The sequence below is a fragment of the Bacillus rossius genome, chromosome 17, assembly GCF_032445375.1.
Source record: "Bacillus rossius redtenbacheri isolate Brsri chromosome 17, Brsri_v3, whole genome shotgun sequence".
Taxonomy (NCBI): Eukaryota; Metazoa; Arthropoda; class Insecta; order Phasmatodea; family Bacillidae; genus Bacillus; species Bacillus rossius.
The window spans coordinates 31185723-31213643 of record NC_086344.1 but is presented as its reverse complement, the minus strand read 5'-3'; the positions used below and the strand labels follow the sequence as shown (position 1 = coordinate 31213643).

Here is a 27921-nt window from a genome sequence, read left to right as displayed (position 1 = left end):
ATGTAACTATTAGGTTAGTGTACATATTGTTGCGAGGAAGCTAGCGAAGAGGCTGGCCGGTCTGCGGGGGGATGTGCGAAGCAGGTAGCGCCCTTCGCTACAAGCGTAGTCCAATCCCGTTGCTTACACGACTTGTTACGTCATACGTTAATTTACTCTTAACTCTTAAAACTTCTAGGGAGCAAAAGAGACGGCGAGCAGAACAAACCTTGAGTGCAAAAATTGGGGTTTACGATCAAAAAAAAAAATCTTAAGAACCGATCTTTATGCCGATGAGCACACGGTTAAAGGGGCCCGTCTGGTCAAAGGTGTGTCTGTGCCGGTGAGGCGGGATGATAAGTGCGACGCTCGCTGGTATTTCTAGCGCGGTATAGCCTCTAAGCTCAAAGGCTCTGTACTGGCGCGCAGTCTTCTCGTCGCGCATAGGATAACTATGTAATTAATTTTAACAAGATGGACAGTGTTTGAATAAAATTCCTTGTCGAAAATCAGGTCTAGAACCGGGGTTTTATCGGAGCCGTTACTTAATGGTTTAAAATTTCCGCAGGTTGTTTCGTTCCGCTAACTGCTATCTGCGTTTGTTGGTGGCAGCAAGCAACGTTTACCATTCAAGCAGCGAATTCTAGCATCGGCGCAAAAAAATGTATGTGTGGTATTCTCATACAGAAATTTTGGTAATTGAAAAGCGACTATTTCATTTAACACGCTCGGGATAATAAATAAATAACTAAATATATATATATATATATATACACATACACGCGTTAAATTTCGTGTCTGAAGTTCGTATCATAAGTTTATTTGCAATATTGACAACATGAGAACACATGAGTTTTTACGTTACCGAGTTTTTGATGTTAACACATCACTGGCGAGTACTGAAAGAAACGCTCACATATTTTCAAAAAAAAATATTTTAACGAAACTAGTTTTTTTGGGGGATTTAAAGTAATAACAATCTTAATCCTGAAATATAATTTTATGTGTTATTATTATATTATAATATTTTTAATATAATAATTTTTTTTTCATAGCCATACCGTAGATATGATTGTCGACCAAAAAGTAAGTACACAAATGACCAACACATACAAGGATTTGATGAACTCCATGTCATTGTGATATAAATTGTCCACTTTTCAGCGGAAGAACACATGAACAGGGTTAATGGAGCAATGCGTGGGATATACTCCAGCGGTCTGCAATTCACGAGAGGACGAGTTATAGTGGACAGTCAAACAGGGCGCGAGTTATGTGAGTACGATTTCTCGCAGAGAAGCTCCGAAAATAAAATAAAAATACAAAAAAAAAAACACCTGGCGACGTTCCCGAAATATTGGGAGCAGGTGTGTATCTGGGGGGAGGCGAGATCCCGAATTACACGTCCGATGGAAAAAACATCCGCGACCAAGTTACACGGTCCACATTAATTTTTTTTAAAAATTGAAACATCTGTACAACCGGTCAAAGATGGCAGAGCACGATTTCGTTTACTTTTTTTTTTTTACAATAAGTTTACGTTCTTTTTTTTTGTCATGGATTCTGCGTAACTTTCGCAAGCGCATGTTTTTTTAATCGATGTTTTTGAAACTGTTTCGTGAATAATGTTCACAGGCTTTCACTGCCATTGTCTGAAATAGCTTGGCTTTTGGATTATAGCCGCGTCCTTGGCGGATAATTCACCGACGTTTCGGTTGACATTGCAGTCGCCATCATCAGGGAGTAGTTACCTACTGAGTAGTAGCAGGTAGCAGTACTGAGTAGTAGTAGTAGTAGTAGTAGTAGGGAACTGCCTCCTGATGATGGCGACTGCAATGTCGACCGAAACGTCGGTGAATTATTCGCCCAGGACGCGGCTACAACCCAGAAGCCAAGCTACTTCACTGCCTCGTGGTTTGCGAGGGGCGGGGTTCTGTCTTCTGCGAAGTTAATTCGGCGCGCATGTGTACGCAGAGGGAGTGGAATGTAGTGGGCGGGCCGCGAGTATATTTAGAGACACAAACACACGGGTGCAAGAGTCCTCGGTCACGTTTCATCCCCCCCTTCCTTGCCCCCCTCTCAAAATTAGAAAAAAAAAAAACTTTCATGGCAGCGCCTGGATGTTAACAACCCGTGCAGCGCTGGACATCACACGCCGCCGCCTCACCACGTGACCGATTGAGTAATCAATGGCAGCCTCAAGGCACCCACCTACCCGGACACACACACACACACACGGTGCGCAGAGCTTCAGGAAAAACAACGCGATTTCAAAACTACTCCAGACATCCGAGTGGGATCTGCTTACGGAAAAGCATGTAAGAGTTCTCTGAGGGCCGGAAAGTATTTTTGATTTCGGATTATGTTTTCAAACTGTGTTTTTAGAAGAGTGAAAAATGGCTAAAACGCATGTTTTCAGAGTAAATTTTTAGGCGTAAAACAACCGGTGCAGATTCTTGAAAGCACTCAAGGGACTTGCATTACACCTTTATCTTCACTTCTCCGCCGTGTGATGTCACGGTCGCCGCTCGATGCACGACGAGAAGACTGCGCGCCAGTCCAGAGGAGACACCGCGCTAGAAGCACCAGCGAGCGTCGTCGCGCTTATCATCCCGTCCCGCTGATAAAGATACACCCCTGACGAGGCGGGCCCCGGGCCATTTGCTGTTACGGAGACACGGGCGTAAAACCCCCCACCCACTTCCCCCCATGAACCAAGCAGCCCCCATCTAACAGGACCCTCCTGTGCTTGCAAAATCATGACCGTGAAACGGTGGTTTGATAAACGTAAACATAAGTTTTTATGTCTTATGGGAAAAAAAAACCCTTCCGTACAGAGTCGCTCGGGCTTTCTGGGTTGTGGCCGCGTCGTGATGCGAAGACGACATCACCACCGACGTTTCGGTCAAAACTTTGCGGGCCCCATCATCAGGGTAGGCAGGTAGGTAACTAACTGCTCTCTGATGTTGGCGACTGCAACGTCGACCGAAAAGTCGGTGATACTTTCGCCTTCGACGCGGCCACAAGAAACTCCATACAATGGCCGCGAAAGCCTGCGATCTTTACTAAACTTGTGTATGCATTATAGTTTTCTGCTCATTGCACGAATTTAAATCAAATTAAGTGGTGTATACAACATACAAGAACCCTATCCAGATTTGTATCGGTTAACCACAAATGGAAAAAACTCTCGGACCGCCAATACCCCCTGAAAATCTTACAGATTTGCGCCCCTGTACGGGGGCATAACAATTTGAAGAGCTTCCTGTGGTAACTTTCTGTGGTAACGGATTTTTTTTTTTGGGGGGGGGGGGGAAGGGGGGAAAGGGGGGGGGGAGTTTGACCTCCCAGGTCCTCCCTCTGAAAAGTTAAAAAAAAAAAATATTTCAAACAAAAATTTGTAAGCCTATCTGGAACTAAAATTTCAGAAATACTTTTCTTCATTGATCTCGAAAAAAAAATTTGTATTTTTTTCCCCCGATAAATTATTTTCATTTGGTTTTATAAATTAAATTTCTGTAAAATCGCGTTTTTTTAATGTGGGGCAATGAAATCTAAGAAAGATGTTCTTATACAAAATCATGATTTGAAGAATTAATTGACCAGAACTATAAATTGCATGCTAGAAAAAATAAATTATCCTTTTTCCCAATAACGTCCATATTTTCAACAACGAAGCCACACATATATATGTGCTTAAATAATTGTGCCTTTAGACGGACAACTTTATAGATTTTGAAATATATGTAAAATATGTGTCGAAAGAGTTTATGTATCGCAAATTGGAAACACTACACTTAGAAACACACTATATAATTTTCTAACTGATATATTTCTAAGTTGAGTTTTTTAAAAAGTTAGGACAATTCTGGTTTACGATTGTCATTTTTTTTTGTTTTGTTTCCAAGTTACATGGATTGTTTATAACTTACTAAAGGTCTAAGTTGCACGTTTTAATTTTTAAAACTTATAAGTTATAATGTTTCAAATTTGTCAGATTATTAGTTTCAAAGTTTTCCGAGTTACGTGTTTTTTTTTTAAAAAAAAATTCTACGTTATAACAAATATCTCTATCAAAAGACTGTAACTTAACATAAATAAAAAAATAACTTTTTGGTTTTTTTTTTCTTCAGCGATCACATGTAAGTTTTCCGAGTTACGTGTTTTTAAAAAAAAAAAAAATTCTACGTTATGACAAATCTCTCTATCAAAAGACTGTAACTTAACATAAATAAAAAAATAACTTTTTTTTTCTTCAGCGATCACATGTAAACAGTGTTTCTTAATCTTAAATTAAACGGTCTGGAATTTTTTTTTATAGAGATGCCTAGATACAGTCACTTTTTTGCGAACCACGGTCAATTGTATTTTTTTTGGCCTGAAGTTTGTGTAGAGACGAGACACGGTCGTAGTTTGGACCTAAGTAGATGTGTCGTCTCGGCACTTCGAGTTTCGCGAGATGGTGACAGGTCTTTTTAGGCGTGGGCTGGCAAGGATGCGGCCAGTTACGACGGACGGTATTATCCTGTTAGCAGAAGCTGCGGCCTCGAACACCCACACACGCGATTCTCGCCCCTATGGGGGTAGACAATGAGGCCTGTCCCCGCCCGAACACAAAACACTCGCTGCAAGCACAATCCAATCTCCGGGGCGGTATTCCAGGACATTCGGTTCAGGCAGCGAGTAAGAAACCGCCTTGTTTTGGGATACGACCGTAACCTAACTCGCAGGCCGTATTCCAGAAACGTGTCCAAAACCCAATCCCTGTTAGGAAAGAAAAAGGAAAAAAAAAAAAAACAGTTTCAATAAACTGTGCCCTGCGCAAGGCTAGAAACTGAATTTTCAGTGCATTCTAGCGGTCTTTTGGCAACCATCGGTACATTCGCTACGCCAACTATCCTACAGATAGCAGCACTGTCGCGCGAATTAAAAAGTGCAATCTTAATTTTCTCAAGTACTTTTAAAGTTCTGGATTATTTGTATTTAAGGCCATTAAAGTGTACAAATTTTATTCCACAGGCGTTTGTCACCTGTCTGGTTCCATTCGCCCTTGGGAGCCAGGTTGGCAAGCATTCGCCCGCGAATTAGCGGAAGCGTGTCGAAATAATCACCCCGCTTGCGTCAGCGGCCAGAGCGGCTATCGTCCCCGAGACTCGCAATTAGCGATGTCCGGTGAGGTTTGATTACGCAATGGCGACACCGTGAAGTATTAAGGGGTCCCGCCTCGTGAGGGGTGTATCTGTGCTAGCGAGGCGGGATGATAAGCGCGACGCTCGCTGGTGCTTCTAGCGCGGTGTCTCCTCTGGACTGGCGCGCGGTCTTCTCGTCGTGCATCGAGCGGTGACCATAACATTACACGGCGGAGAAATGAAGATAAAGGTGTAATGCAAGTCCCTTAAGTGCTTTAAAAAATCTTCACCGGTTGTTTTAAGCCTAAAATTTACTCTGAAAACATGCGTTTTAAGCACTTTAACCCTTCTAAAAATACAGTTTAAAAACTTAATCCGAAATCAAAAGTACTTTTCGGCCCTCGGCGAACTCTAAAATGCTTTTTCGTAAGCAGACCCCACTCGAATATCTAGTAGTTTTGAAATCGCGCTGTTTTACCTGAAACTCTGCGCAGCGTGTGTGTGCCCGGGTAGGCGGGGCCCTTAACTACGCCGAATTTCTCAGATTTTTTCCCTCTCAGAAAGTATCAAATCTCTCTAAGGCATGGGCCGAACAGAAGTCATTAAGTATTCATTAGGTAGCGGCGGAACGTGAAGCGAAAAAAAAAAAAAGAGCTCTGTAGGTCTCTACCGCTAGTCCGCTACGACAAATTTCAACGGTCCAAACCAAATCCCAGCAAGGAAACAAATCGGCAAATTTTGAGTAAACGGTGTCCTGGTGCGAGGCAAGAAACTGGTTTCAACGCATTCTAGCGGACATTTCGCAACCATCGGTACAATTGTTACGGGGGAAAAAAAAACAGAGATGGCAGCACCATCCAACGGTCTCGGACAATGGGTTTTCCAATCGGAGGGGAAGGTGTGGCTCCATCCTGTTGCCTAGTGAAGTTGTTACAGTTACTGTAGAAGGGAATTTTGATGTTGTTTTGGTGGTGGAGGGGAGGGGCGAGGGAGGGGGGTTAGGGGGATGGTTCGGTGACTCACCTGACTTGCCGACGTCGATGGTGCCCAAAACGGCGATCCTGACCCGCGCGGCCGCGGCGGTCTTGTCCTCCGTCTTCATGGCGTCTGCCGATGACCGGACCACCGCCTGCGGGGGGAAGAGCACGCACACGTCACAGATGCGCCGTCACGTCACAGATGCGCCGCGCAGCTGTGCCTCACCTCCGGCGCGCGCATCTCCGCCGGGACTGGCCGGCAGGAGCGGGAGTCCTCGCAGACAGAGAGGCCCCCCCCCCTTCACCCACGACACAAGGCCGCGGAGTGGAGAGAGGGGGAGAGGGGGAGAGAGAGAGAGAGAGAGGAGAGAGATAACATTTCTCTCGCCCTCTCCCCACCTCGCTGTCTGACCCGCAAGAGCGGCTCGAGAAACACCTTTATTCCTCCCCTCCCCGTACAGCTTAGCTCTCGGCACACGGTGCTGCCATCTGTGGCGTAAGGCGCCGAAACCATTGTTCACAAAGACCAAGGGCAAACTTTTAAAGTACAAACCGTTCAAACGATTTTTTTTTTTTTTCAACAAGACGGGCAATATTTTTGGTCTGCAATAGCTGCTCCGGCTGCGAATTATAGCGGTGGGTGGTGCGGAAGACATGTAGTTCAAAAATAAAATTATTCGTATATGTATCACGCTCGGCATTACTTATAAAGAATTCTACGTTCATTTTAGTATCCGAGTTTCGTGTTGCATAAATGTATTTTCAACGTGAGAACACAAGAATTTGCTCTTTACATCAGTGGCGATTTCTGAAAGATTCTCTCACAATTTTTTTTTAAAAAATATTTAAATTAATTAAAACTTGCTTTGTTATACATCTACATGTCTCCTTACTCACATCGGGAGCAGTGGCGTTCACTTAGCCAAGAATGTTTCTTAGATTTTTGTCTCAACCGTTAGGAATAATTGATTAGCCATAAATAAAAATTATATTACGCATGATGTTTATCACATCTATGTATTAGTTCTCTTCATTAAACACTGCTTACATATCATATTGAAAACTATTTACTAAAGACTTGAACAGCTTTAAGGCGTATCTGTGTCGGCGAGGCGGGAAGTTAAGCGCGATGCTCGCTGGTGCTTCTAGCACGGTGTCTCCTCTGGACTGGCGCGCAGTCTTCTCGTCGTGCATCGAGCGGCGACCGTAACATTACACGGCGGAGAAATGAAGATAAAGGTGTAATGCAAGTCTATGATTACTTTCAATAATCTCTACCGGATGTTTCATGAATAAAACGTATCCCGAAAACACGGGTTTGGCCATTTTGACTCTTCTAAAAATACAGTTTTAAAGTGAACGCGGCCACAACACGGAAGCCAAGATACTTCAGCCAATGGTCGCGAAAGTCTGCGATCTTTATCAACACTCAGTTTTATCTCGAAAATGGCCGTAGCCATGTGCTGGACATATTTTTGCAGTATCTTCGCTGGAGTGTTACAAATGGTAGGCACTTGTAGCACAGTAAACGTAGAGGGAATTGGTTTTTGACGTGACAACGTCTAATAAATCGACGAACGCCGGCTGCACGCACGAAAAAGTGTCCCGTTACGCACATTGTTCCGTCATGCTGTGTCCCGTTACGCACATTGTTCCGTTACGCTGTCCCCGTTACGCTCATTGTACGCTTGCACTATCTCTCTTCCACTCGACTGTTTATAAAGTGAAGTGAAAAGTTAATGTGGTTTTCATTGCGTATTACAACAACAATAATTTTGGCAATAAAAGTTAATTATTCTTGCATTTTACAAAATCTGATAACTAGTATAATTTCAAGTACTTATCCTTTTATTATTAAAATAAAAATGATTCAATTTTATTCATAAAGTATGCAATCATTTCATCAATGTTTTGTTATGACGTTGTCACGTTAAACTATCGTCCGTAAAACGACTTTACAGAAAATCAATTTTTTTTCTTTTTTTTTTGTGTCTCCGGCTAGGCGGGGAATCTCTCGGAGCCGTCTTCCCTAGCTGAAGTAACACCGCTCTTCTTTGTCCCCGCACGGACTACTTCACACGAGACACCCGCTGCCCCTTTCTCTTCCCTGGCGCCGACCATGTGCCGGTAACCCCCCCCCCCCTTCCCTGGCCACCCGTCAGACCTCTTCCTGTTCCTGTTCCGGCCCGCCGCGGCGCCGAGGCGTCAAGGGCCCCACTCATCCCCCTCCCCCCCCGTCAGAGCGGTCATCCCAACCCCCGGTAGGAGTAGTCACCGTGGATGCGATGGACATCAGATATCGGTAATACCTTTGAATATATATACTGTATAGAAGTCGCGAGTGGATAGGATTTACTCTACGTTTTTCAGGAGCGTATGATGAGCAGCTTGGGAACTTCACCGCTGCAGTGCGCTGCCGTAACGCCCTGTATCGTCTTAGTTGTTATTTGCACGTTAGAGAGCAGCCCTGTCGCCCGCTGTCATTCCCCGCACCCCCCATCCCATCATTTACTGCAGCTCGAGGACGTTCAACGGGAGGGGGAAGGGGTGTTTGAAGAGTTCGACACTTGTCCGCTAGGGACCGCCACAAGTCGATGCCCTAGAGATGGTGGCGATTGCGGCGGTGAATTAACCAACTACCTCAAAGCCGTATTAGAAATTTTAACCTGGGCTGGCGACAGTATATATATTCAAAGGTAATACATAGAGACCCGGAAATTTCGCGGATTATTCTGGCCTCAAGGATATAATTCAAAGTTATAGGTGTGCTCGACCCATGTTTACTTTCCCATTAGTTGATTTCTTAGCGAGAACATTTTTATCCTTGTTATTTGGCACCACCTGATTCGCTCACTTCTCTCCTAGCTGGACATCTCGTTGGCTCACGGTCGTAGAGGGGCGTGTCCAGATAACTGCGTGCCAATCATGAACACAGTGCGAGAGTGTGAAGGTTTGCATTCTAGCTTGCGACTAAATGAATCCGCGAAATTTCCGGGTCTCTAGTAATACGTGACAAAACCACGGAAAAAATTCCATCGTTTAACCTATTTAATGCATTTTAACATGGTTAAAAATTTATTTTTTCCTTACTGAAAATCAGGTCCAAAAAACAGGTATTAGTGTATTCTCTGAAGTTTTTCGCTTCTACAGGAGCAGTTTTGTCCTTCAATGGTCAATTTCAACATTTTATTCTACACTATTTACATAATCATACATCAAAATGAAGTTTTTTTTTACTACGGTTCAATGAGTGCAACTATACTCGTGCGGCACACATCCCCACACTTTGGTTAGCAAGTCCGGAGTAATTGAAGCGATACCTTCTTCAGTTCTGTGTCTCAACTCCGGGAAATCATTAGGTAGCGGCGGAACGTAGACGCGATCTTTTATAAAGCCCCAAAGGAGAAAAAAAATTCGCATGGCGTTATGTCAGATGAAGGCGAAGGCCAGCTAAAAGAGAGATCTGTCGTCTCGACCATTACGTCCTATCGAACGGTCAGGGACTTGGACGTTCGATCACTCTCGTACGAAGAGATTCCGATGGGGAGAGGCTCCATCCTGTTGCCAAATTTCAACATAGGTGGCTTTGCAAGCGATATAAACAACATAGCAGCACACGCACGTGTGCTCAATCTAAAACAGTCCAGAGTTAATCTTTAATTGTGACCTTGAACCAACACTCAAAACAACTTTTACACTCGATACTATTAAAATTTATAACTGGGACATTCTTTCATGGACATTCTGTATGGTTTAAAAGTTGACAGTCGACGAAGCTGCTCAATTCAATTCAATTCAATTCAATAGGTTTTTATTATGCACATATATCACTTTACAGCTTTGGTGTTTGCATCAAGACACTTCAGCACTCAGTGCTCTTTTTGCCTAATCTATGTTGATAAACATTTACATTTCTAATTTGATAATTGCTAAAAAAATCATTTGTTGAATTAAAGGAAAATTAAAAGGGGGGGGGGGGGTTTGTCTGTAAAGTCGGTTTACGGATGATAATTTTACGCGATAACGTCATAAGAAAAAATTGATGAAAAATAGCATACTTTTTTAATTTTCAAATATTATTTGCAGTTTTCGCAAATTTAATTTAAATAATTATGTTTAAATATAATCACGAACAATTAGTTTAAAAAAAATCCGCCTTTAACCTGTTTGATATTATAGAAGATTTTTTCTCGCACGGTGGTTTGGCCGGTTCTTGCACGCTCGGCTCAGGCGGAACGTGAAAAAAAATTTCGTGCGTGCAGCCGACGTTCAACGATTTATAAGACGTTATCACGTCCAAAAAAAAACTTTAATACTGTACGAAGCTGCTCCGGCAGTGGGTGGGATATTTCAAAGAATTCTACGTGAAATTCCGTGCCCGAGTTTCGTGTCGCAAGTGCATCGAGAACGTGAGAACACGTATCACTAAAAGAACAGGAAACCCTAACAAGGCAGGAAAGAAACGAACGCGAGTGCGTCAGGAAATTAGGTGCCCAGCAGAATTCGCAAATACAACAATTTATTAACAGGTATATTATGACATGACAAACGAGTATCTCATTTCATTCTCGAATATGACATCGATCGTTATAGGGCTGTATGCCTGCGTGGCGGGGTTGAGTACTCGTTACAGGTCGGCTATAACAAAACATAAAAAAAAAAAAAATAACAATCTGATAAGAATATCAAAGCAGCACCTTTAATCAACTTGTGCCTGCCAAGGTTCGACAAACTGAGCATACACTGTCGATCAGAAAAAATGGGCGGCATCCACAGACACAGACACAGACACGTTAGGGGCAATGACGATTCAAGAGTGTGTACGAAAGGTACAGGGGCGTAGCCAAGGGGGGGGGGGGGGGTTCAACCCCCCCCCCCCTCCTTAGCACAAAATCTTTAATTAATTTCTTATTCATCACTCAAACAAATTTCATATTAAAATTAATAAAATTTTTACTATTACTATATTTAAATTTGAGTACCGAAAAACTGCTAAAATAGCACTATTTTACACCTTAAAAATCCACATTTTCCCGGGGGAAGGACCCCCGGAGCCCCCGCTGTAATACGGGGAGGGGGGGAAGGGGGCAGCATGCTTCTTAACATCCCCCCCCCCCATACACAAATCCTGGCTACGCCACTGGGAAAGGTACACACGTTGCAACGTGGAATGTTGCTCGTTAAATCCCGAGGTCGGATGTTCTGAGGGACTGCGCTTCGCAGCTCGTGTGTCTCCGGGCGAGAATAAATAAATTAATTAATAAATAAACAAGCAGATGAACTACCGGGAGTAGACGCGGGTGGCCTTGGGTGACGGGACCAGCAATGAGCAGACGACAGGAACCAGCTTTCCTGCGGAGGCGAGAAGCCCCGACCGCCGCCACACGGTCGCCCGCCCGGACCAGAAAATAGACGGGGCAGTCGCCTTGTCCCACATATCCCTCCGCGGAGCGGCATTCCGCCGGAAACAGCTGCGAGACGCGGGACGGTCCCCCGCCGGTCCGCAGCGACTGGAGAGAGTCACAAACCGCGGGAAGCCATCTTTCCACAGACGAGAGAGCCGAACGCCCGATCGTGCATCTTCGGTTTATTTGTTCATCGTAAATAAATATGGCGGTGTTGATAAAAGGATACTAATGGTCAATAAGGTTAGGTTAGCTACATTATAAATACTTTAAAACATTGTGGACGGTTGATTTGGTTAGGATAGCTACATTAAAAGATACGGAAAAAAAAAAGCATGAACTTCGGGTCTCGTCTGTGAAAAGAAGGCTTCCTGTCACAACTAGCGGCCCGAACAGTCCCGAACAGTCCCGAACAGTCCCGAATTTCATCGAAGTTCCCATTTTGTAGGTTAGGTTAGTTCAGTGTAATTTTTAAATATATATATATATATAAATTATAAACGTAATTTCCGTTACTACTATTCATATTAAATTAATGTTTTTCTTTTCATTACATGGATCAATAGTCAATATGGATAACTAAAACAAAAAAAATTAGAAGCATATATACATAAATAGCTCTTTTTTCTATTTTTTTTTGGGCGTAGTGCGCGCATTTTCGTAAAAAAAAATTCACTCATCATTTATTTATTTTTCATGAAATGTAGTTGAAAAAAAAGTTTGCATACATATAACACACTCGGCATTATTTTAAAGAATTCCTTGTTAAATTCGAGTGTTCGAGTTTAATGTCAAAAGTGAATTTGCAACGCGAGAACACATGACCCCCCCCCCCCCCCCTCTTTACCGTGGCTAGATGTTACACATCTCTGGCGAGTACTGAAAGAACTAGCACTTTTTTTTTTTTTTTAAATTTTCTGTGGTGTGATGAACGCGCAACAAACGCTACGCAAGCGTATGTAAGGTAAAAAAAAGGGGGGGTGGGGGAAGGAGCAGGGAAGAAGAGAAGAGAAAGTTTAGGATGCGTCGGATGAAGTAGAGGAGGAGGGGAGGGAAAGGACGATGGAATGGAAAAAAAAAAAAAAAAACCTGCTCCATTCTTTCTTCGCACGGCGGCCAACCTTCGTAATTTCGACGCCTCGCCTCATCCAGCCCTCCCTCTTCAACGGAGACAGACGGCGCCACTGAAGGCCCCCCCCCCCTCCACTCCTCTTCGCGGCTCCCAGCAGACACTGGCGCCTTCTGGCCGGAGAAAGTATACGTCGCGACGTCGTCGCACGAGTGCGCTCAGGAAAGAAAAAATAAATAAAATTCCCACCGTTGTACAGACCTGCGGGTGGCAACTCAAAACGGCCCGATGCGTTCCCAAGGAGGACGCACCACAACGCCGAAATGCCACAAAGCCGAACGTACAATAACGCCGAATGCCAAATTGACCGCAACGCCGCGACAGCTAGAAAACTGCTGTGTACCACAACGCCGAAATACATTAACGCCGAAAAATTGTCATTGCAGGACTGCCACAAAGGTTAGGTTAGGGGTAAGGTTAGCACACAAATATTCATTCAGTGTTGTTTTTCATTTTGCTCCTGTGCCCCCCTCCCCTCCCCCTTCCCCGCAGCAACATTTTTTCGGCGTTACTGTATTTCGGCGTTGTGGTACACAGCAGTTTTCTAGCTGTCGGCTTTGCGGTCAATTTGGCACTCCGCGTTATTGTACGTTCGGCGTTGTGGTATTTCGGCGTTGTGGTAACGACCCGTTCGTTACGATAGCTAGCCAGTTTTTTCACAAATTAAATAACAATTTGAAATTAATAATGTTTGCAGGCTTTCACGGCCATTGTCTGAAGTAGCTCGGCTTCTGGGTTGTAGCCGTGTCCTTGGCGAACAATTCACCGACGTTTCTGGTTGACATTGCAGTCGCCCATCATCAGGGAGCAGTTATAAAGGCAGGATAACTTGTAAGAACCTTCAGCAGGTAATTGCTCCCTGATGATGGCGACTGCAATGTCAACCGAAACGTCGGTGAATTGTTCGCCAAGGACGCGGCTACAACCCAGAAGCCAAGCTACTTTAGTACAATTGAAAATTTTCATGAATATATTAAATTCTACGAAATAAATCATAGAAAGTAATGAACAATAAATATTATTTAATATTATTGTTTATTAAATGAGGTTTTATTTTTAACGGCAGTGTGATAATAACGGAATAAACTGAAATCAGTGGGTATAATGTAGTCAGTCCATTAGGTAAGTAAATACCCTTACAGTGTTCTGAAATGTTAAGGCACTGGCCGGTTATATCATACGACCTTACAGGACATCGCCATTAGACTGATAAAACAAATCCAGAATTGAGACTCAGAATTGAAGAGGTTATTGCTTCCATAACTACGGACTTGTCTGTTCCCGGCGAAAAATAAAATATTGATACTATAATCTCAAAGTCAAGGACAGAAGACAGAAATATCTTATCATTTTTTTTAGGTTTACTGATAAAAAATATTGAAAACTGGTATAGAAAGTCAGGTTTGAATATCATGTTAACAATAAGGACACATTCCTAAAGAAAATATGGCCACCTCCTTAGTAGAGCAGCACCAAGTATATTTCGCGTCCTTAATTGTTAATGAGCGGTGAGATAGTGGTTTGACTACAGACTTTCCCGGCGAAGAATAAAATATTGATACTATAACCTCAAAATTTACATCTTGTGTGGGGATGAACAATAAATATTGCAGGAAAAAAACAAACTATTAGACACAGTTTTTTTCCTCACAAATTTCAAACGTTTTCCTAAGCCATTGTTTCCAATGTTTGCGATTTATTTGGGATGATTGCAGGCTGAATTTGCATCGCTTCACAGTGGAGCATGTTATAAAAAGGCTGAAAATATTTGTACGGGTACCGTAATTATTGTACGAGTACCGCAAATGGCAAGATAATTATCGCGCGAGTACCGTAAACTGGTGAAGGTACCATGATTATGGTATGCATACAGGGAAAAAATGGTATAACCGTCGTAATTAGAGGAAGGAGGGTGTGTGACAGAAAGGGGGGGCAGACTTAAGGAATGGAAAAAAGCGGGGGGGGGGGGGTAAGGGGGGCTGCAGATATAAATAAATGGGAAGGGCCAGAAACACTTTAATCTATGACGACAGAGGGGAGACTCTTGTGGAATGTTGGACATTTCTCCATCGCTTCTTCGTGCACTAAGCTTAGTTACGTAATGGCATCTACTGACTGGTCCCGTGGAAAAAAAAAAAAAAAACAGCTTTCAGTGGCCGGGCCCATACATACTAACATGACATCGCAATTAGACCGATAAAACAAATATCTTGCAAAATTAAGAGAAATTACTGCATACTTTATTTACTACTGTCCATCCATGTCTTCAAATGGAATAATCTGCACGAATTGTCACAATTCTTATGCTAACAACGGATCCCACCTCAGTGTTGAGAGATGCGAATTGCGAAAGTGTGCAAAAGCATTAGAAATTACGTAAACGTGTGCTGTATGACAATAAAACAATGTCCCAGTTACAATTTTAATAGCTATCAACTGTAAGCGTTTTAATATGTTGGTTCATGGTCAAAATTAAAGATTAACTCAAAAAGTTTTTAGACATTCGCATGCGCGAGTACTGCTTTGTTGATTTCTCGCTTGGAACGCCATCCACGCAAAATGGCGACCCCTTTTTGTGTCCTGCAATTTGCTAAGAGTATATCTGTGATTTAATTTCAACATACGTTTCGCTTGAAGTTTGATTGTGGCGAAAACATCCGTTGATCGTATAAAATTCGAGACGACCGAGCCATTTTTTTTTCGCTGACCTCCACGTTCGCCTGACATAACGCCATGCGATTTTTTTTTTTTTTACCTTTGGAGTTTTATAAAAGATCGCGTCTACTTTCCGCCGCTACTTAATCATTTTACAGAGTTGAGACACAGAAAATTGAAGAGGTTATTGCTTCCATAACTACGGACTTATTAATTAACCAAAGTGAGGTTAAGAATTAGGTCGGACGTGTGCCGTACAACTAAAGGAGCACATATTGAACGTTTGTAAGAAACACCAGGTTAGTTTACCTTCGATCTGATGTATGATTTGTTTTCAATAGTCTGTATTAAACTGTTATAACATACCATTGAAACTGGAACATTCTTTCATGGACACCCTGCCGCTGCCTTCTGTAACGATGTTCAATTCAAAATCTTTTATTTATAATCCCCCGTTATAGAAAAAAAAAAATTGTTGTCTGTAAAGTCGGTTTACGGACGATAATTTAACGTGAAAACGTCATAACAAAACATTGATGAAATGATTGCATACTTTTATGAATAAAATTGAATCATTTTTATTGAATTATCACTATTTTGTGTGGATACAAAGAAGGAGTGAAATGAAATCTACAATTTAATTGATAAATTTACTTTTATTTGCACTCATTAATTCAAATATGTTTATTAATTTAACGAAGAGATTATTTTAACTATAAATTTTATACATGTTTGCTATTTTAACTTATTCCAATCTGTGTTATTCTGTTAAGGATAGGACGATGATAGGAAAATGTATGAAACGAATGTGAGTGTTTCAAGTTTAATGTGCCTCGAAAAAGTCAAATCGGTGGTTGTTCCAATCGAGTGGAAGAGAGATAGATGCGGCGCAAGCGTACAATGGGCGTAACGGGACACAGCGTAACGGGACAATGTGCGTAACGGGACACTTTTTCGTGGTCACGTCAAAAAAAAACATTCGTTTTCTATAAATTTCCGTTATTCTGTGATTCAGATATTACTCAACCTGTTGTAAAAAATAAGTTTCACTTAAAGATAGATAATTGATGTACAAATAAAAAAAAACTGAGGTTGTGGTCGTTCTCATTTTGACTTCAGTTGTTAACGTGGCCAATAATGTAAACGCCCACTTCTACATTTTTTTTTTCTTTTTATTTTTACCTCCGCGGGGTTGGGCGTATCGGTTTCGTATGCGATGACGTCATCCTGGCGACAGCCAGGCGCACCAACTCCCGCGGTCGTCAATCAACTTTCCCTCGCCGCCCGACCCTCCCTCGCGGCCAGAAGGGAATTTTTTCGGAACGATTTATCCCCCCTCCCCCTCCCCCGAGACGTCTTTCGAACTTCCGAAGAATTTCCCAACGAGGGGAAAAAGGTTGGAAATTGAATCCATCAGCAGAGTCACCCTCCCACACAACCTACGCCATCTTTTCTACTCTTCTTCTTCTCGTCCGCTTCTCTATTCTTCTCCCAAGGGTTCCGAGAACTTTACGAACAAAGACTTAAGCTGAGTTCACTGTAAAAAAAAAAAATGTTCGCGAGTCTTTTATGTAAGTATTTGCCAGTGACGTGTAAAACATCTAACCCTCGAAAATCGAGAAATATTTCATGTGTTCTCACGTTTGCAAAACTCGGGACACTACATTTAAAGGTACAATTCTTTAAAAAATTCTTTGAAACAATTACCCGGCGTGATAAATATACGCAAATAAATTTCTGGACGCGAATCACGTGTAGTTTCCACACCTATCGCTAGAATTCGCTGCCGACTATTTAATCATTTGGTTAGCTGAGCGTCACTGTAAACTATATAATAAAACGGCTCTGATAAAAGCGAAAAAAAAAAAAAAAACACTTGAAAAATATACTCAACCATGGATTTGGACCTAAATTACGACAGTAAATTTAATTTAATTTTTTTTCAATCTTTTGAAAAATTTATTAAACAGTTTTTTTTACTATAAAAATTCTCCTTTGGCTTTGTGAACTTTAGTCCACCACAAATGGAGGCCCCGTGGTTAGAAATTACTCCTACCAAATACCGTATACCGAACGCTAAAATGTTACACATCAAAATAAAAAAATATATTTTTACATTACTATTGAATATCTAAATATAGCTTAAAAATATTTAATGCCCTGTTCTATCCCACCACCTTGCCCAGTGAAACCTAAAGATATGATCTTTTATTGTTTAATAATCAGTCAGTTTATTAAGTTTAAATACTAAACATTATTATTTAATAATTGTTAATCAAATTAACTATTGATTTATTATTATTAAATAATTATAATTATAATAAATTTTAGGTTGTAAGGAATGAATTTTTCATTACAAAATGTGAAGAAATTTGATTTTTAATGAAGCAGATATCTTATTCTCATAGGTTAAATCAAAAACTTTAAATGATATTCTCTAGCCCCTGTTCTTGGACGTAAGAGAGTTTTCAACAGACGGAATTCATGCTGAAATCTAGAAAACGCGACGTGAACAAAACGGTTTCTTATTCAATCAAGTTTCACACGTTTGAATGTCAGTGCTACGAAATTTGCGTGTGCGACATACTTTCCGATTAAAAAGATTTTTGTATTTCCAAGGATAGTGCAATGATTATATTATTGTATAGTAAATTATTTTTATATTATAAATACTTATAATATTTTATAATAATATTTTATAATATTTGTATTAATAATATTTTTCAAATATATATTTTTTTGACATGACGTCTAATAAAACGACGAACGCCGGCTGTACGCACGAAAAAGTGTCCCGTTACGCACATTGTTCCGTTACGCGGTGTCCCGTTACGCTCATTGTTCCGTTACGCTGTCCCGTTACGCTCATTGTTCCGTTACGCTGTGTCCCGTTACGCTCATTGTACGCTTGCGCCGCATCTATCTCTCTTCCACTCGACTGTTTATAAAGTGAAGTGAAAAGTTAATGTGGTTTTCATTGCTTATTTATTACAACAGTTTCGGCAATAAAGGTTAATTATTATTGCATTTTAAAAATCTGATTACAAGTATAATTTCAAGTATTTATTCTCTTTTTATTAAAATAAAAATGATTCAATTTTATTCATAAAAGTATGCAAACATTTAATCAATATTTTAGTATGACGTTGTCACGTTAAACTATCGTCCGTAAACCTACTTTACAGACAACCAATTATTTTGAGTAAATTTTTGATGTGTAACATCTTAGCTCTCGGTGTTCGTAATTTGGTGGGAATAATTTCGTGAATGGAACGGAATTCGCGTGGAACGGAAATGTGTACTAAAGTATTATTAATTGTTTAATCAATTCTAACAAGATGGGCAGTGCTTTAATAAAATTACTTGTTGAAAATCAGGTCCAAAGCAATGGTTTAACATTTTTATCGGAGCCGTTTCAGCAAATACTTTAAAATTTCGGTCTGCGAATTGGACGTAGTCGACGTAGCTGCTCCGGTAACGAATTCTAGCGGCGGGAGCGGAAACTACGTGTGGTTCGCGTCAAATAAATGTAGCTGAAAACAAAATTTGTGTGTATTTATCACGCTCAGCGTTATTTTAAAGAGTTCTAAGTTAAATTTCTTACCAGAGTTTCGTATTATAAGCGTATTTCCAACTCATAAAAACAAATGAACTTGCTATTTGACGAGGTTAGATGTTACACATCTTAGACGGTTTTTTTTTGTTTTAAAACTGATGATTGTCGTATATGTGGTGCATATGTATAATTAAAATTGTTTAATTTTCTTTTGTCGTTCTGGTTAAAACCACATATTTACATTAACAGCTTATTTTGCTATTGCATTGAGCCAGTCTCGCTACTGTGATTCAAACATCAAACCATAATATTTAATAAGGGGTAGTGACTATCTGAAATAATATTAGATTTTCGAAAAAAATAAAAAAATAAATTCACTAACCGCTTTTCTTTTTTGTTATTCCTTGAAAATTCATTAGTTAATGTAACATCAAATACCATGTTGCTATGTTTGTCATGTAATCAAGACAAATGTCTGTTTCAATGAAAAATGAAGTGAGAGAAAGCCAAGTTTAAATCGAGTGAATGTTTTTAAAGCACTAAAAAAAAATGGGAAAATGTAATAAAATGTGAGGTATGTTATGAATGGCAAGAGTATTTATATTACACGGACGTGAAAACGAGTAAAAAAGGGAACGTGCAGAAAGTCACTTTCATATTTTGGCCTCCTTTGTGGTGTTCAGTTACCCCTGATGATCACGTCACCCGCGTGACTTAGCTGCTATGCGAGACGTCTACATGCGAGGGGCAAAACATGCAGCGCCCACGCCGAAAGTGCGAACAGACAGACCACCACATCCTTCACCGTAAAGGAAAAAAAAAAAAAGGGGGGTTTCGAACTCTTTTACCAACACTTTTGAAACTATTATTAAAAAATTTTTTTATTACAAATATCTCCAATTTTAAAACATACTATTTTTTCACGTAAATTGAATTCCAAGTGATTTGGAATTAATTTGGGAATAAAACAGCGTAAAATATTTGCGAGAAGTACAGATAATTCCGCAAAATTACGGAACGAATCAGAACTGTACGAGTTAAATGATGTGACACGAACTAAAATTCAGACGTGATTTAGAATAACAACTATCAAGATGAAAAAGAAGAAAACACAACGCATTTTATATGCTCATCTGTACCCAGTAAAATATTTTTTTTGTTACTGCAATAAATAAGAACAGTTAAAAAAAAACAGTTCAATCGTCTTTGGATTTGTGTTTGCTTTTCAAAGTGGATACCGCAGTAACGGTGCTTGCATCGCCACAGTTTCTCGTTGTGTTAAAAAAAAAAAATCCCAAGGACTACTAATTGCCAAAGGAAGAAAATGATGGGATAAGAGAGGATGGGAGTCCGCAAGCAAACAAAATAAAAATACGTCGAGAGCTGGATCGAACCAAGAGCAAATGCGTGTTTTCTTTTTTTTCTAAATCCATTTCGCGTTCCCGTTGCCGGGAACACAGTCCCAGTCCTGACCTTGAGTGCACGTTGCGTTGTTCGTTCGAGCAAACAAGTGCAGGGTGAGTGGGCGTGCAAAACTGTTCGCGAAATAGGGAGGGAGGGGGGGGGGGGGAAATAAATAACGAGAGTACAGAGAGTCCTGGAAAAAAAAGTGCTCTGTCGTTCACACTGCACTACGATAATTTTTTTTTGTAAATAGGACCGACATATTCATGTAAAATTACATATATCTGTAAATGTTTTGTACATTTATTTGAAAAATAGCCAATAGTTAAAAAGTAAATTGTAATTGTAAACCGAAGTAGCTTGGCTTCTGGGTTGTAGCCGTGTCCTTGGCGAATAATTCGCCGACGTTTAGGTTGACATTGCACTCGCCATCATCAGGGAGCAGTTACCTACTGCTCCCTGATGATGGCTACTGCAATGTCGACCGAAACGTCGATGAATTATTCGCCAAGGATGCGGCTACAACCCAGAAGACAAGCTACTTCAGACAATGGCCGTGAAAGCCTGCGAACATTATTAAATTGTAAACCGTTCAATGAACAGCTTTTAAATATTAATTGATCACATTAATAAGCGTGATACAACAAAATAAAGTTCAATTATTGTATAGTCTATTATCTTTTCCATGGTTTAAAAAAATTTAAGCTTAAATGCAAAATCAATTAAAATATAAAATTAAGGGCCAATTTTCGTAAGAAATGCGAAGTATTATCTCGAAAAACGTATTTCATAAATGCGAAAATAACCATCGACATTCCGTGACAAAGGGAAAATATTTTTCTGTACTTTTACAAAAAGATTCCTTTGGAAATCAGTTGATAAGTAATACGTCTGTAATACTACAAGAACGATATTGTATTATACTAAATGGAAATCTCGAAACGCAGGAAAATGACCTCAAAATGGCGGCGCTTCCCCCTCCACCGCGCGCGATGCGTCACAGTCCTCACTTAGCGTAACGAATTCTTTGATCCTTTAGCTACCCAGTGGTGTAATTAAATTTTTTGTGATGGAGATGATAAGATATGTAGCTGCAACACCAAACTGTATCCCCCGATATTTTGTCATCATTAGATTTTTTTTTTAATTGCCTCCCACTATGGAAGCAATTTTGAAGACTCCCCCCGCCTTTTCGCGTCGCCGAATGCGCCAATCACAGCTGCCGCTCCTGAACTAGAGGAGTTCCTATTGGCTGGCTCCTGATGCGTGTACGTGGGAGTGCTATCCGCGGGAAGGTCGGCGGTGGGGGGGGGGGGGGGGGGGGGGGGAAGGAGGGGGAAGGAAAAAGGGGGAGGATTTGTGAACGGAGAGAAAAGTGGAGGGCGGGTGCGAATTTAAAGGAACACACTCAGCCCCCCGACGCCCTGGAAAACACACCCGCTGCGCAATAACAAACGTAATGTGTGTGTGTTTGTGTTTTTCCCCCTTCGAGTTAGTCACCTTGACGAGTGATGAGACGAAGCTCAAGCATACACAAACCTCGTCCCCCCCCCCCCCAAGCCCAAACCCCCCCCCCCAAAAAAAAAAAAAAATGCGAGAGGCTTTCAGCACTCGTCAGAGTAACCTCGGTTAAAAAGCAAATTCCAACAAATTCACGTCGTTCCCCATGCTGCAAATAAACTTACAATACTAAACATTTGACACGAAAAGCTAACGTAGAATTCTTTAAAATCAATTCGCGAGCGCGATAATTATTCGACAAATTATTATTATTTTTTTTTCAAACTACATACATTTCTGGACGCTAGTCACACGTATTTTTTTTTGCACACGTCGACTATCGAAATCGTTTGATTTGAAGACAGAAAATTTAAATTACACAATGAAACGGCTCCGATAAAAGAAAAAAAATGAAAAAAATACTAAACCCCGATTTTTGACCTAATTTTCAACAAGGAATTTTTTTTTATTAAAATACTGCCAATGTTGTTGCAATTCATTAAACCGTTAATGCAATTAAGTTTCCCTTCGGCTTTTTGAAACCTTGGTTCACGCCGTCCGCCACAGATGGCAGCACCGTGATTACACATTTCCGTCCCATGCGACTTCTGTTCAATTCTCACGATATCACTCATTGCCAAATGCCGTATACCGAGAGTTGAGTTGCTACACATCAATAAATCTTTAATTGGTGCTAGAAGTGAAACTTCACATTTAAATAATTCACTTAAACGAGGTGAGGATTGGGGCCCTCAATATTCTTCCTCCCCCGCTTAATATTCGAGCACCCCACTCCCGAGATTTTTCTGTATGTACTGTTTTGTCTTCGTCTGTCTTACCCTATCGTATATCTATAAAGTAATTCGCCTACAAAAAAAACCCTAGCTCTAAATGCATACACCACAACTACGAATATGCTTCATTCCCTTTCCTCACGAAACTTTTTATTTAAATTATTAGTTATAAACACTCTTCAAACACATTTATCTTGTAAAATACCATATTCAAGGCATTGTATTTATTTGCTAACACGATGTCATTCATGATACAGCTAACCCACGAATTATTCACACACAGAAGAGATGCGGTTGTTATTGGGAATATGGCCAAAATGTAAGATATATTTCATCGCGAAAAGTTTAATTGTTTATGGACCTAAAACTCACGATTTTAGAAACTTTCAATAAAGAAAAAAAAAACCATGAGTAATATGACTTTTCACGTTCAATAAATTTGTCTGCTAGGAATAATTTTTTTTTAGTTCCAAATCATTTACTGGTGGAAATTTTTTAAAAGAAATGTAATCGCGGAACCTTGCACACAAATGAACCTTAAAAAATATTTAAATCATTTTACAACGTAAACACTATTATAGTGTTCATTCACGACATCGCTAACGCTTTTTTTTCCAGGATACCCAAATTACTTATTTCCAGTACAATCGTGCTAATATAAACATCTAAAAAAAATACTCCTGGGAAAGATATCGCTTTATTAAAGCACACAAAATTATATTTTTAAATTAATTAATTCAAATGAAACACATCCATTTGTTCCAACTGCCAACCCATTAGGACAAGTAATTTTATGTCATATAGGCCATGTTACTAATTTAATTCAAAAAGTGAAGGAAACCTACATTCCCTCTCCCAAAATTCGCATTTGGCTTGAAAAAAAAAATATTTTGATAATATGGAAGTTTTAAGCTAATTCCTTGCTGGTGTGGTGTTAATTTTTTTTGGCATGGTGACTTTTCAACTTTTTAAACTTCTAGCATTATCATTTATGCAGCTACGCATTGTTTTGTTAAACTAAGAAAACTCAACATTTTAGAACAGGCACCAACTCCATAGATTAATACATTCTTATTAGGTGTGATCGGATCTTATTGACTAAAAAAAACTTAAAAATTGTTAATTTAACAAAGTACCAACCGAAGTGGGGTATGTCGGAAAATTTTAGTTCTTTTACATACTACACAGAAAAAAAATTCTGTACTTTTACGAAAGATTCCTCTGAAAACCGGTTGCCAAGAAATAGTTTGTAATACTACAAGAATGATATTGTTACTTTGTTCAACACATGACTATACGGGTACATAGTTGATGTTTCATTCGAGCATCAATTTTTTGTAAATCACGAAAAAAATAATCGAATATTCATTAATGGAACTTAAGTTGTTTTATTATGCTAATTAACTTGTGCAGTTAATACTGACGAAATATTTAAAGAACAGTTTACAAATAACCAACTACTGGATGTACTGGGACAACACACGAGCATAAATTATGGGGTAAGAATCCGGAACCCAGTATTACTGCGAACGCTATTTTTTTTTGTAGTGATACAGTCGTTCTTCATATCTGTACTTTTACACGAAAATTTTATGTTCCATTTGCAAATAAAAATTTTTTTACAGTGTAGCAGCACGTGAAGTCGCTTGGGTTCGGAGGCAAAGTGGTTTAGTCGAATGTTGTCGGGTTCGAATCCCCCACAAGGTTGGAAAAAAAAAACAAGTTTCCTTCCGAAGGTTTTTTTTAAACGGCGCACTTCACCATCCCCGATGCAACCGACACACTGGAAAAATTCGCGGTTTCAATGACCACTAGGATAGACTCCACGATTCTCTATGTACTCGGGCAACTATCACCTGGTCATTGGCTACCGACTCGGGACACCTGTTTACTGCGATTCTTATGATTCGATACTTCTTTTGTTGAGTGTTTGCCATTGGCTCAAGAGTCCTTCAGGTAAATTGCGGTCCAATCACCGACGCAGCATTAAGCTAAAAGAGTTTGGATTCCAGCCTGTCTCGAAAGGAATCCGCGAATTTTTCCGGTCTCTATAGCAATCGACGTTCAGAAGGCAGCGGTTTAACCATCGCAGAATCATCCTGTCGCGGTGATAAAATCCCTTCAAAGGCGAAAGGCTTGGAGGACACCCAAGGACAAACTCGCGCCCCTTTCCTCGCTCCTGCCATGCTCCGTTCAAAGTCACGACCTACCCGCGCTCCTATTGGCGCACGCGGCAATACTACGCGCGTCTAGCCTGCGTCTCACGTTCTCGTATTCCGATACGTTCCAAAGTGATGTCAGGCAACAAAGTTTTTTATAATCATATTCCTGTTGACATGAACTTTTGCACTTTCATCATCCTACGAGCTCTTTTATACGATGCAAAAACCGGCGTTTGCCGTCAATATTCAGGTTGATTATTAATAAGTAGAGACCTGCAAAATTCGCGGTTTCGATGGCCTTCAGGATAGACTGCACATACCCCTGTACACTCGGGCCAATAACGCAAGTTCATTGGCTGCCGACTTGTAAGTCGTCTCAGCTGGTTTGTCTGTGATTCGATCCTTCTTTGGTTGAGGGTTTATAACTGGTTGAGATTCGTCCAGATGAACAGTAAGCCAATAGCAAAATTATCTAAGAGGTATATGTGTTTGAATTCTAGCCTATCACCAAATGAATCTGCGAATTTTGCAGGTATCTATTAATAAGTATTTTTACAAAGTAAGACATTTAAGGGCCTTATTTGTTTGTATTTTTGTATGATAAATTTTTAGGATAATACATCTAAGTGAAATATACTTGATATTTATAATCCATCGTTTTTCCCTGGGAAGAAAGACATGTGATGCAAACTGTTATAGTTTAGTAATGCTCGCTTACTTATATACTTTTGTATATTTCTTAAATTATATTTAAAAAATTAAGATCGAAGCACAACATATATTACAGCAACTTTAATATTATTCTTATATTCAGTTTTCATATTGAGAGGAATCTAATATCTCTCGTATAAACAAGAAAGAACTAGTTAAATAATTTCGACTTTGGTCACAGACGCGATGAAATTAACCACTGTAAAATTATATTATTATAAATTTATTAGAACAGTTTCAAAATATATTTATATCCTGATGAACCAGTATTTTGAAAACTAAATTTTAAAATTAAGTTGTAAGAACGAACACACACACACACACAACGAAGTGGTTTTTAAAGTAATATCCAATTTTTACACGTTCAAGTCAACCGCAACGAAGTACAGTTAAATATTTACTGACATAGCGAAATAAACCACTCAGAAGGATTCATGAAAGAATGCTTTCGACTCGTCCTTTCATGAAAGACTGCATCGGCGAATCTCTACGGATCCCTGAAACTACTCGGAAGTTAAAAAAAAAAAAAAAAAAAAAACTGACATCATTTAAGATGCACCTTTCAAGGATCTTGCAGGCTATAAATCCTTTAAGGTCCCTGCCTAGCGAAAGACATATACGGTAAGCAGCGCATCAGAAGAAAACAACACGCGATTTTAAAACCGCCAAATATATCAGAAATTATATAAGGAAAAAGTGGAAGTCGAACGAATTATTCTCTTTCCGCATTTAGGTGTTTAAAACCGTATTTTCAGAAGAGTGAAAAAATTGGCCAAAAATTGGCTTAGTTTCCGAATAATTTTTAGGCACGAAACTCCCGGTAGAGATTCTTGAAAGCACTTAAAGGGGCTTGCATTACACCTTTATCTTCATTTCTCCGCCGTGTGATGTCACGGTCGCCGCTCGATGCACGACGAGAAGACTGCGGCGCCGGTCCAGAGGAGACAAACCGCGCCAGAACCTTTCCCGGTACAATGTCACGTATGGACTACCACCGAATCTTGCAACACCCAAAAAGAGGGTAAGGAAAAGGTTTTCATCGACTTACCTTCAGCAGATTTGCAGCGGACAGCTTCTGAAGTCTTCAGAGAGCGAGCGAGAGAGAACGAGGGAAAAAGAAAGAAATTATCTCTTGAGGAAGATCTCTTCTGGCTTGGAGTTTGGAGCGGAGTTCGACCCCGGAGAGGAAGACAGGCTAGTTCAAGCACTACCGTCTCGACCTCCTCGTTAGCGAACCGCGCGAACGACTGGCGCGCGGGCGTCGCGACGCCGCAGTTTTAACACCTTCCCCCTCCCCTCCTACCCTCCGCGGGGGTCCGCCGCTTCTGCGCATGCGCTAACCCCCAGCGCCCCTGGCGGAGGGCGCGCGAAGCGACGGGGTCTCTCGGCGGACAGAACGCCACAGGACGCTGGGCGAGAGACAGCCACCCGTACAGAGAGTTTTACTTCACGGGGGAGAAACTCTTAATTACCGAGACTTGAGACCTATTTTTTTTTAAGTAGTTATGGGTCCCGTCCGCTAGATAGCAGCTTCCATAATATATTGACTTTATGTAAGCTTTTGGACATACGCCATTGCTTAGCACATGTATGTCTGTAGAAGAAAACTACAAAAAAAAAAAAACACAAATGACAAAAACACAAATTAAGCAAAAAAAAATTGCTGTTGTCAGGACATGAACACCACAAAATACTCCGCATTTGTCAATTGTGTTTTTTTTTGTAGTTTTCTTCTACAGACATGCATGTGCTTAGCAATGGCGTATGTCCAAAAGCTTACATCAAGTCATGCACTCTCCCATTGCACAAATCTTTCAAAGATAATTTCCATAATGTATTGCTGACATAACTACATTAATTTATTAGGAGAAGTAATGTACAAGCTATTATCAGGCAAACAAACCAGTGAAAATTTCACTCTATTTAGGTGGCCACTAATTTTGTGATGTGTAATACAATGAGTTATTTTTTTGCACATCCTACTCCTTTATTTATTACATGCCGGTTTATTACAAAACAGCATTAAGTATATTTTCGCATCGATTAAATTAGTTTTGCGCCGCCAAGGAGATAACTTAATATAACCAAAAAAACGTATTAACTAAAATAATCTGTTGCAGAGTCAAGAAAATATTATGAAATCTATAGCTTGAAAACTACGACATTTTTGATTTTTTTTTTTAATATTCAGAACCTTGATTTTTTGGGCTATCAACCGTTCTCGACTGGGGGTTAAGTTATGGGACATTCTGCATCCAGAATGAGTGTGAATTGGACCTGCAATCTTTGGCTTCAGGTTCATCACGACAAAACAAGTTGAAAACACATGCACCACTTGTGAGCTTAAGCCCCCCGCCCACCTGGGCACACACAAGGTGCGCAGAGCTTCAGGAGAAACAACGCGATTTCAAATCTATTCAAGACATCCGAGTGGGGGTCTGCTTACGAAAAGCATTCAAGAGTTCGCTGAGGCCCGAAAAGTACTTATGATTTCGGATTATGTTTATTAAACTGTATTTC

The 27921-nt window shown here is 40.4% G+C and overlaps 1 protein-coding gene across 2 annotated transcripts in view; it reads right to left on the bottom strand.

Moving 5' to 3' along the window:
- LOC134540712 (ras-like protein family member 11B) overlaps positions 1–26653 on the bottom strand; it is a 74325-nt gene extending 47672 nt beyond the window's left edge. The window contains exons 1-2 of one of the 2 annotated variants that reach the window (XM_063383596.1): positions 26450–26653; positions 6132–6237 (exon numbers count right to left, since the gene is read on the bottom strand). In XM_063383596.1, coding sequence (XP_063239666.1) covers positions 6132–6210 — 79 coding nt within the window. In that variant the 5' untranslated portion in view covers positions 6211–6237; positions 26450–26653. Of the gene's footprint in view, positions 1–6131; positions 6340–26449 lie in introns of those variants that run through there. The other variant, XM_063383597.1, reaches the window with a different exon arrangement.
- Positions 26654–27921: the final 1268 nt, after the last annotated feature.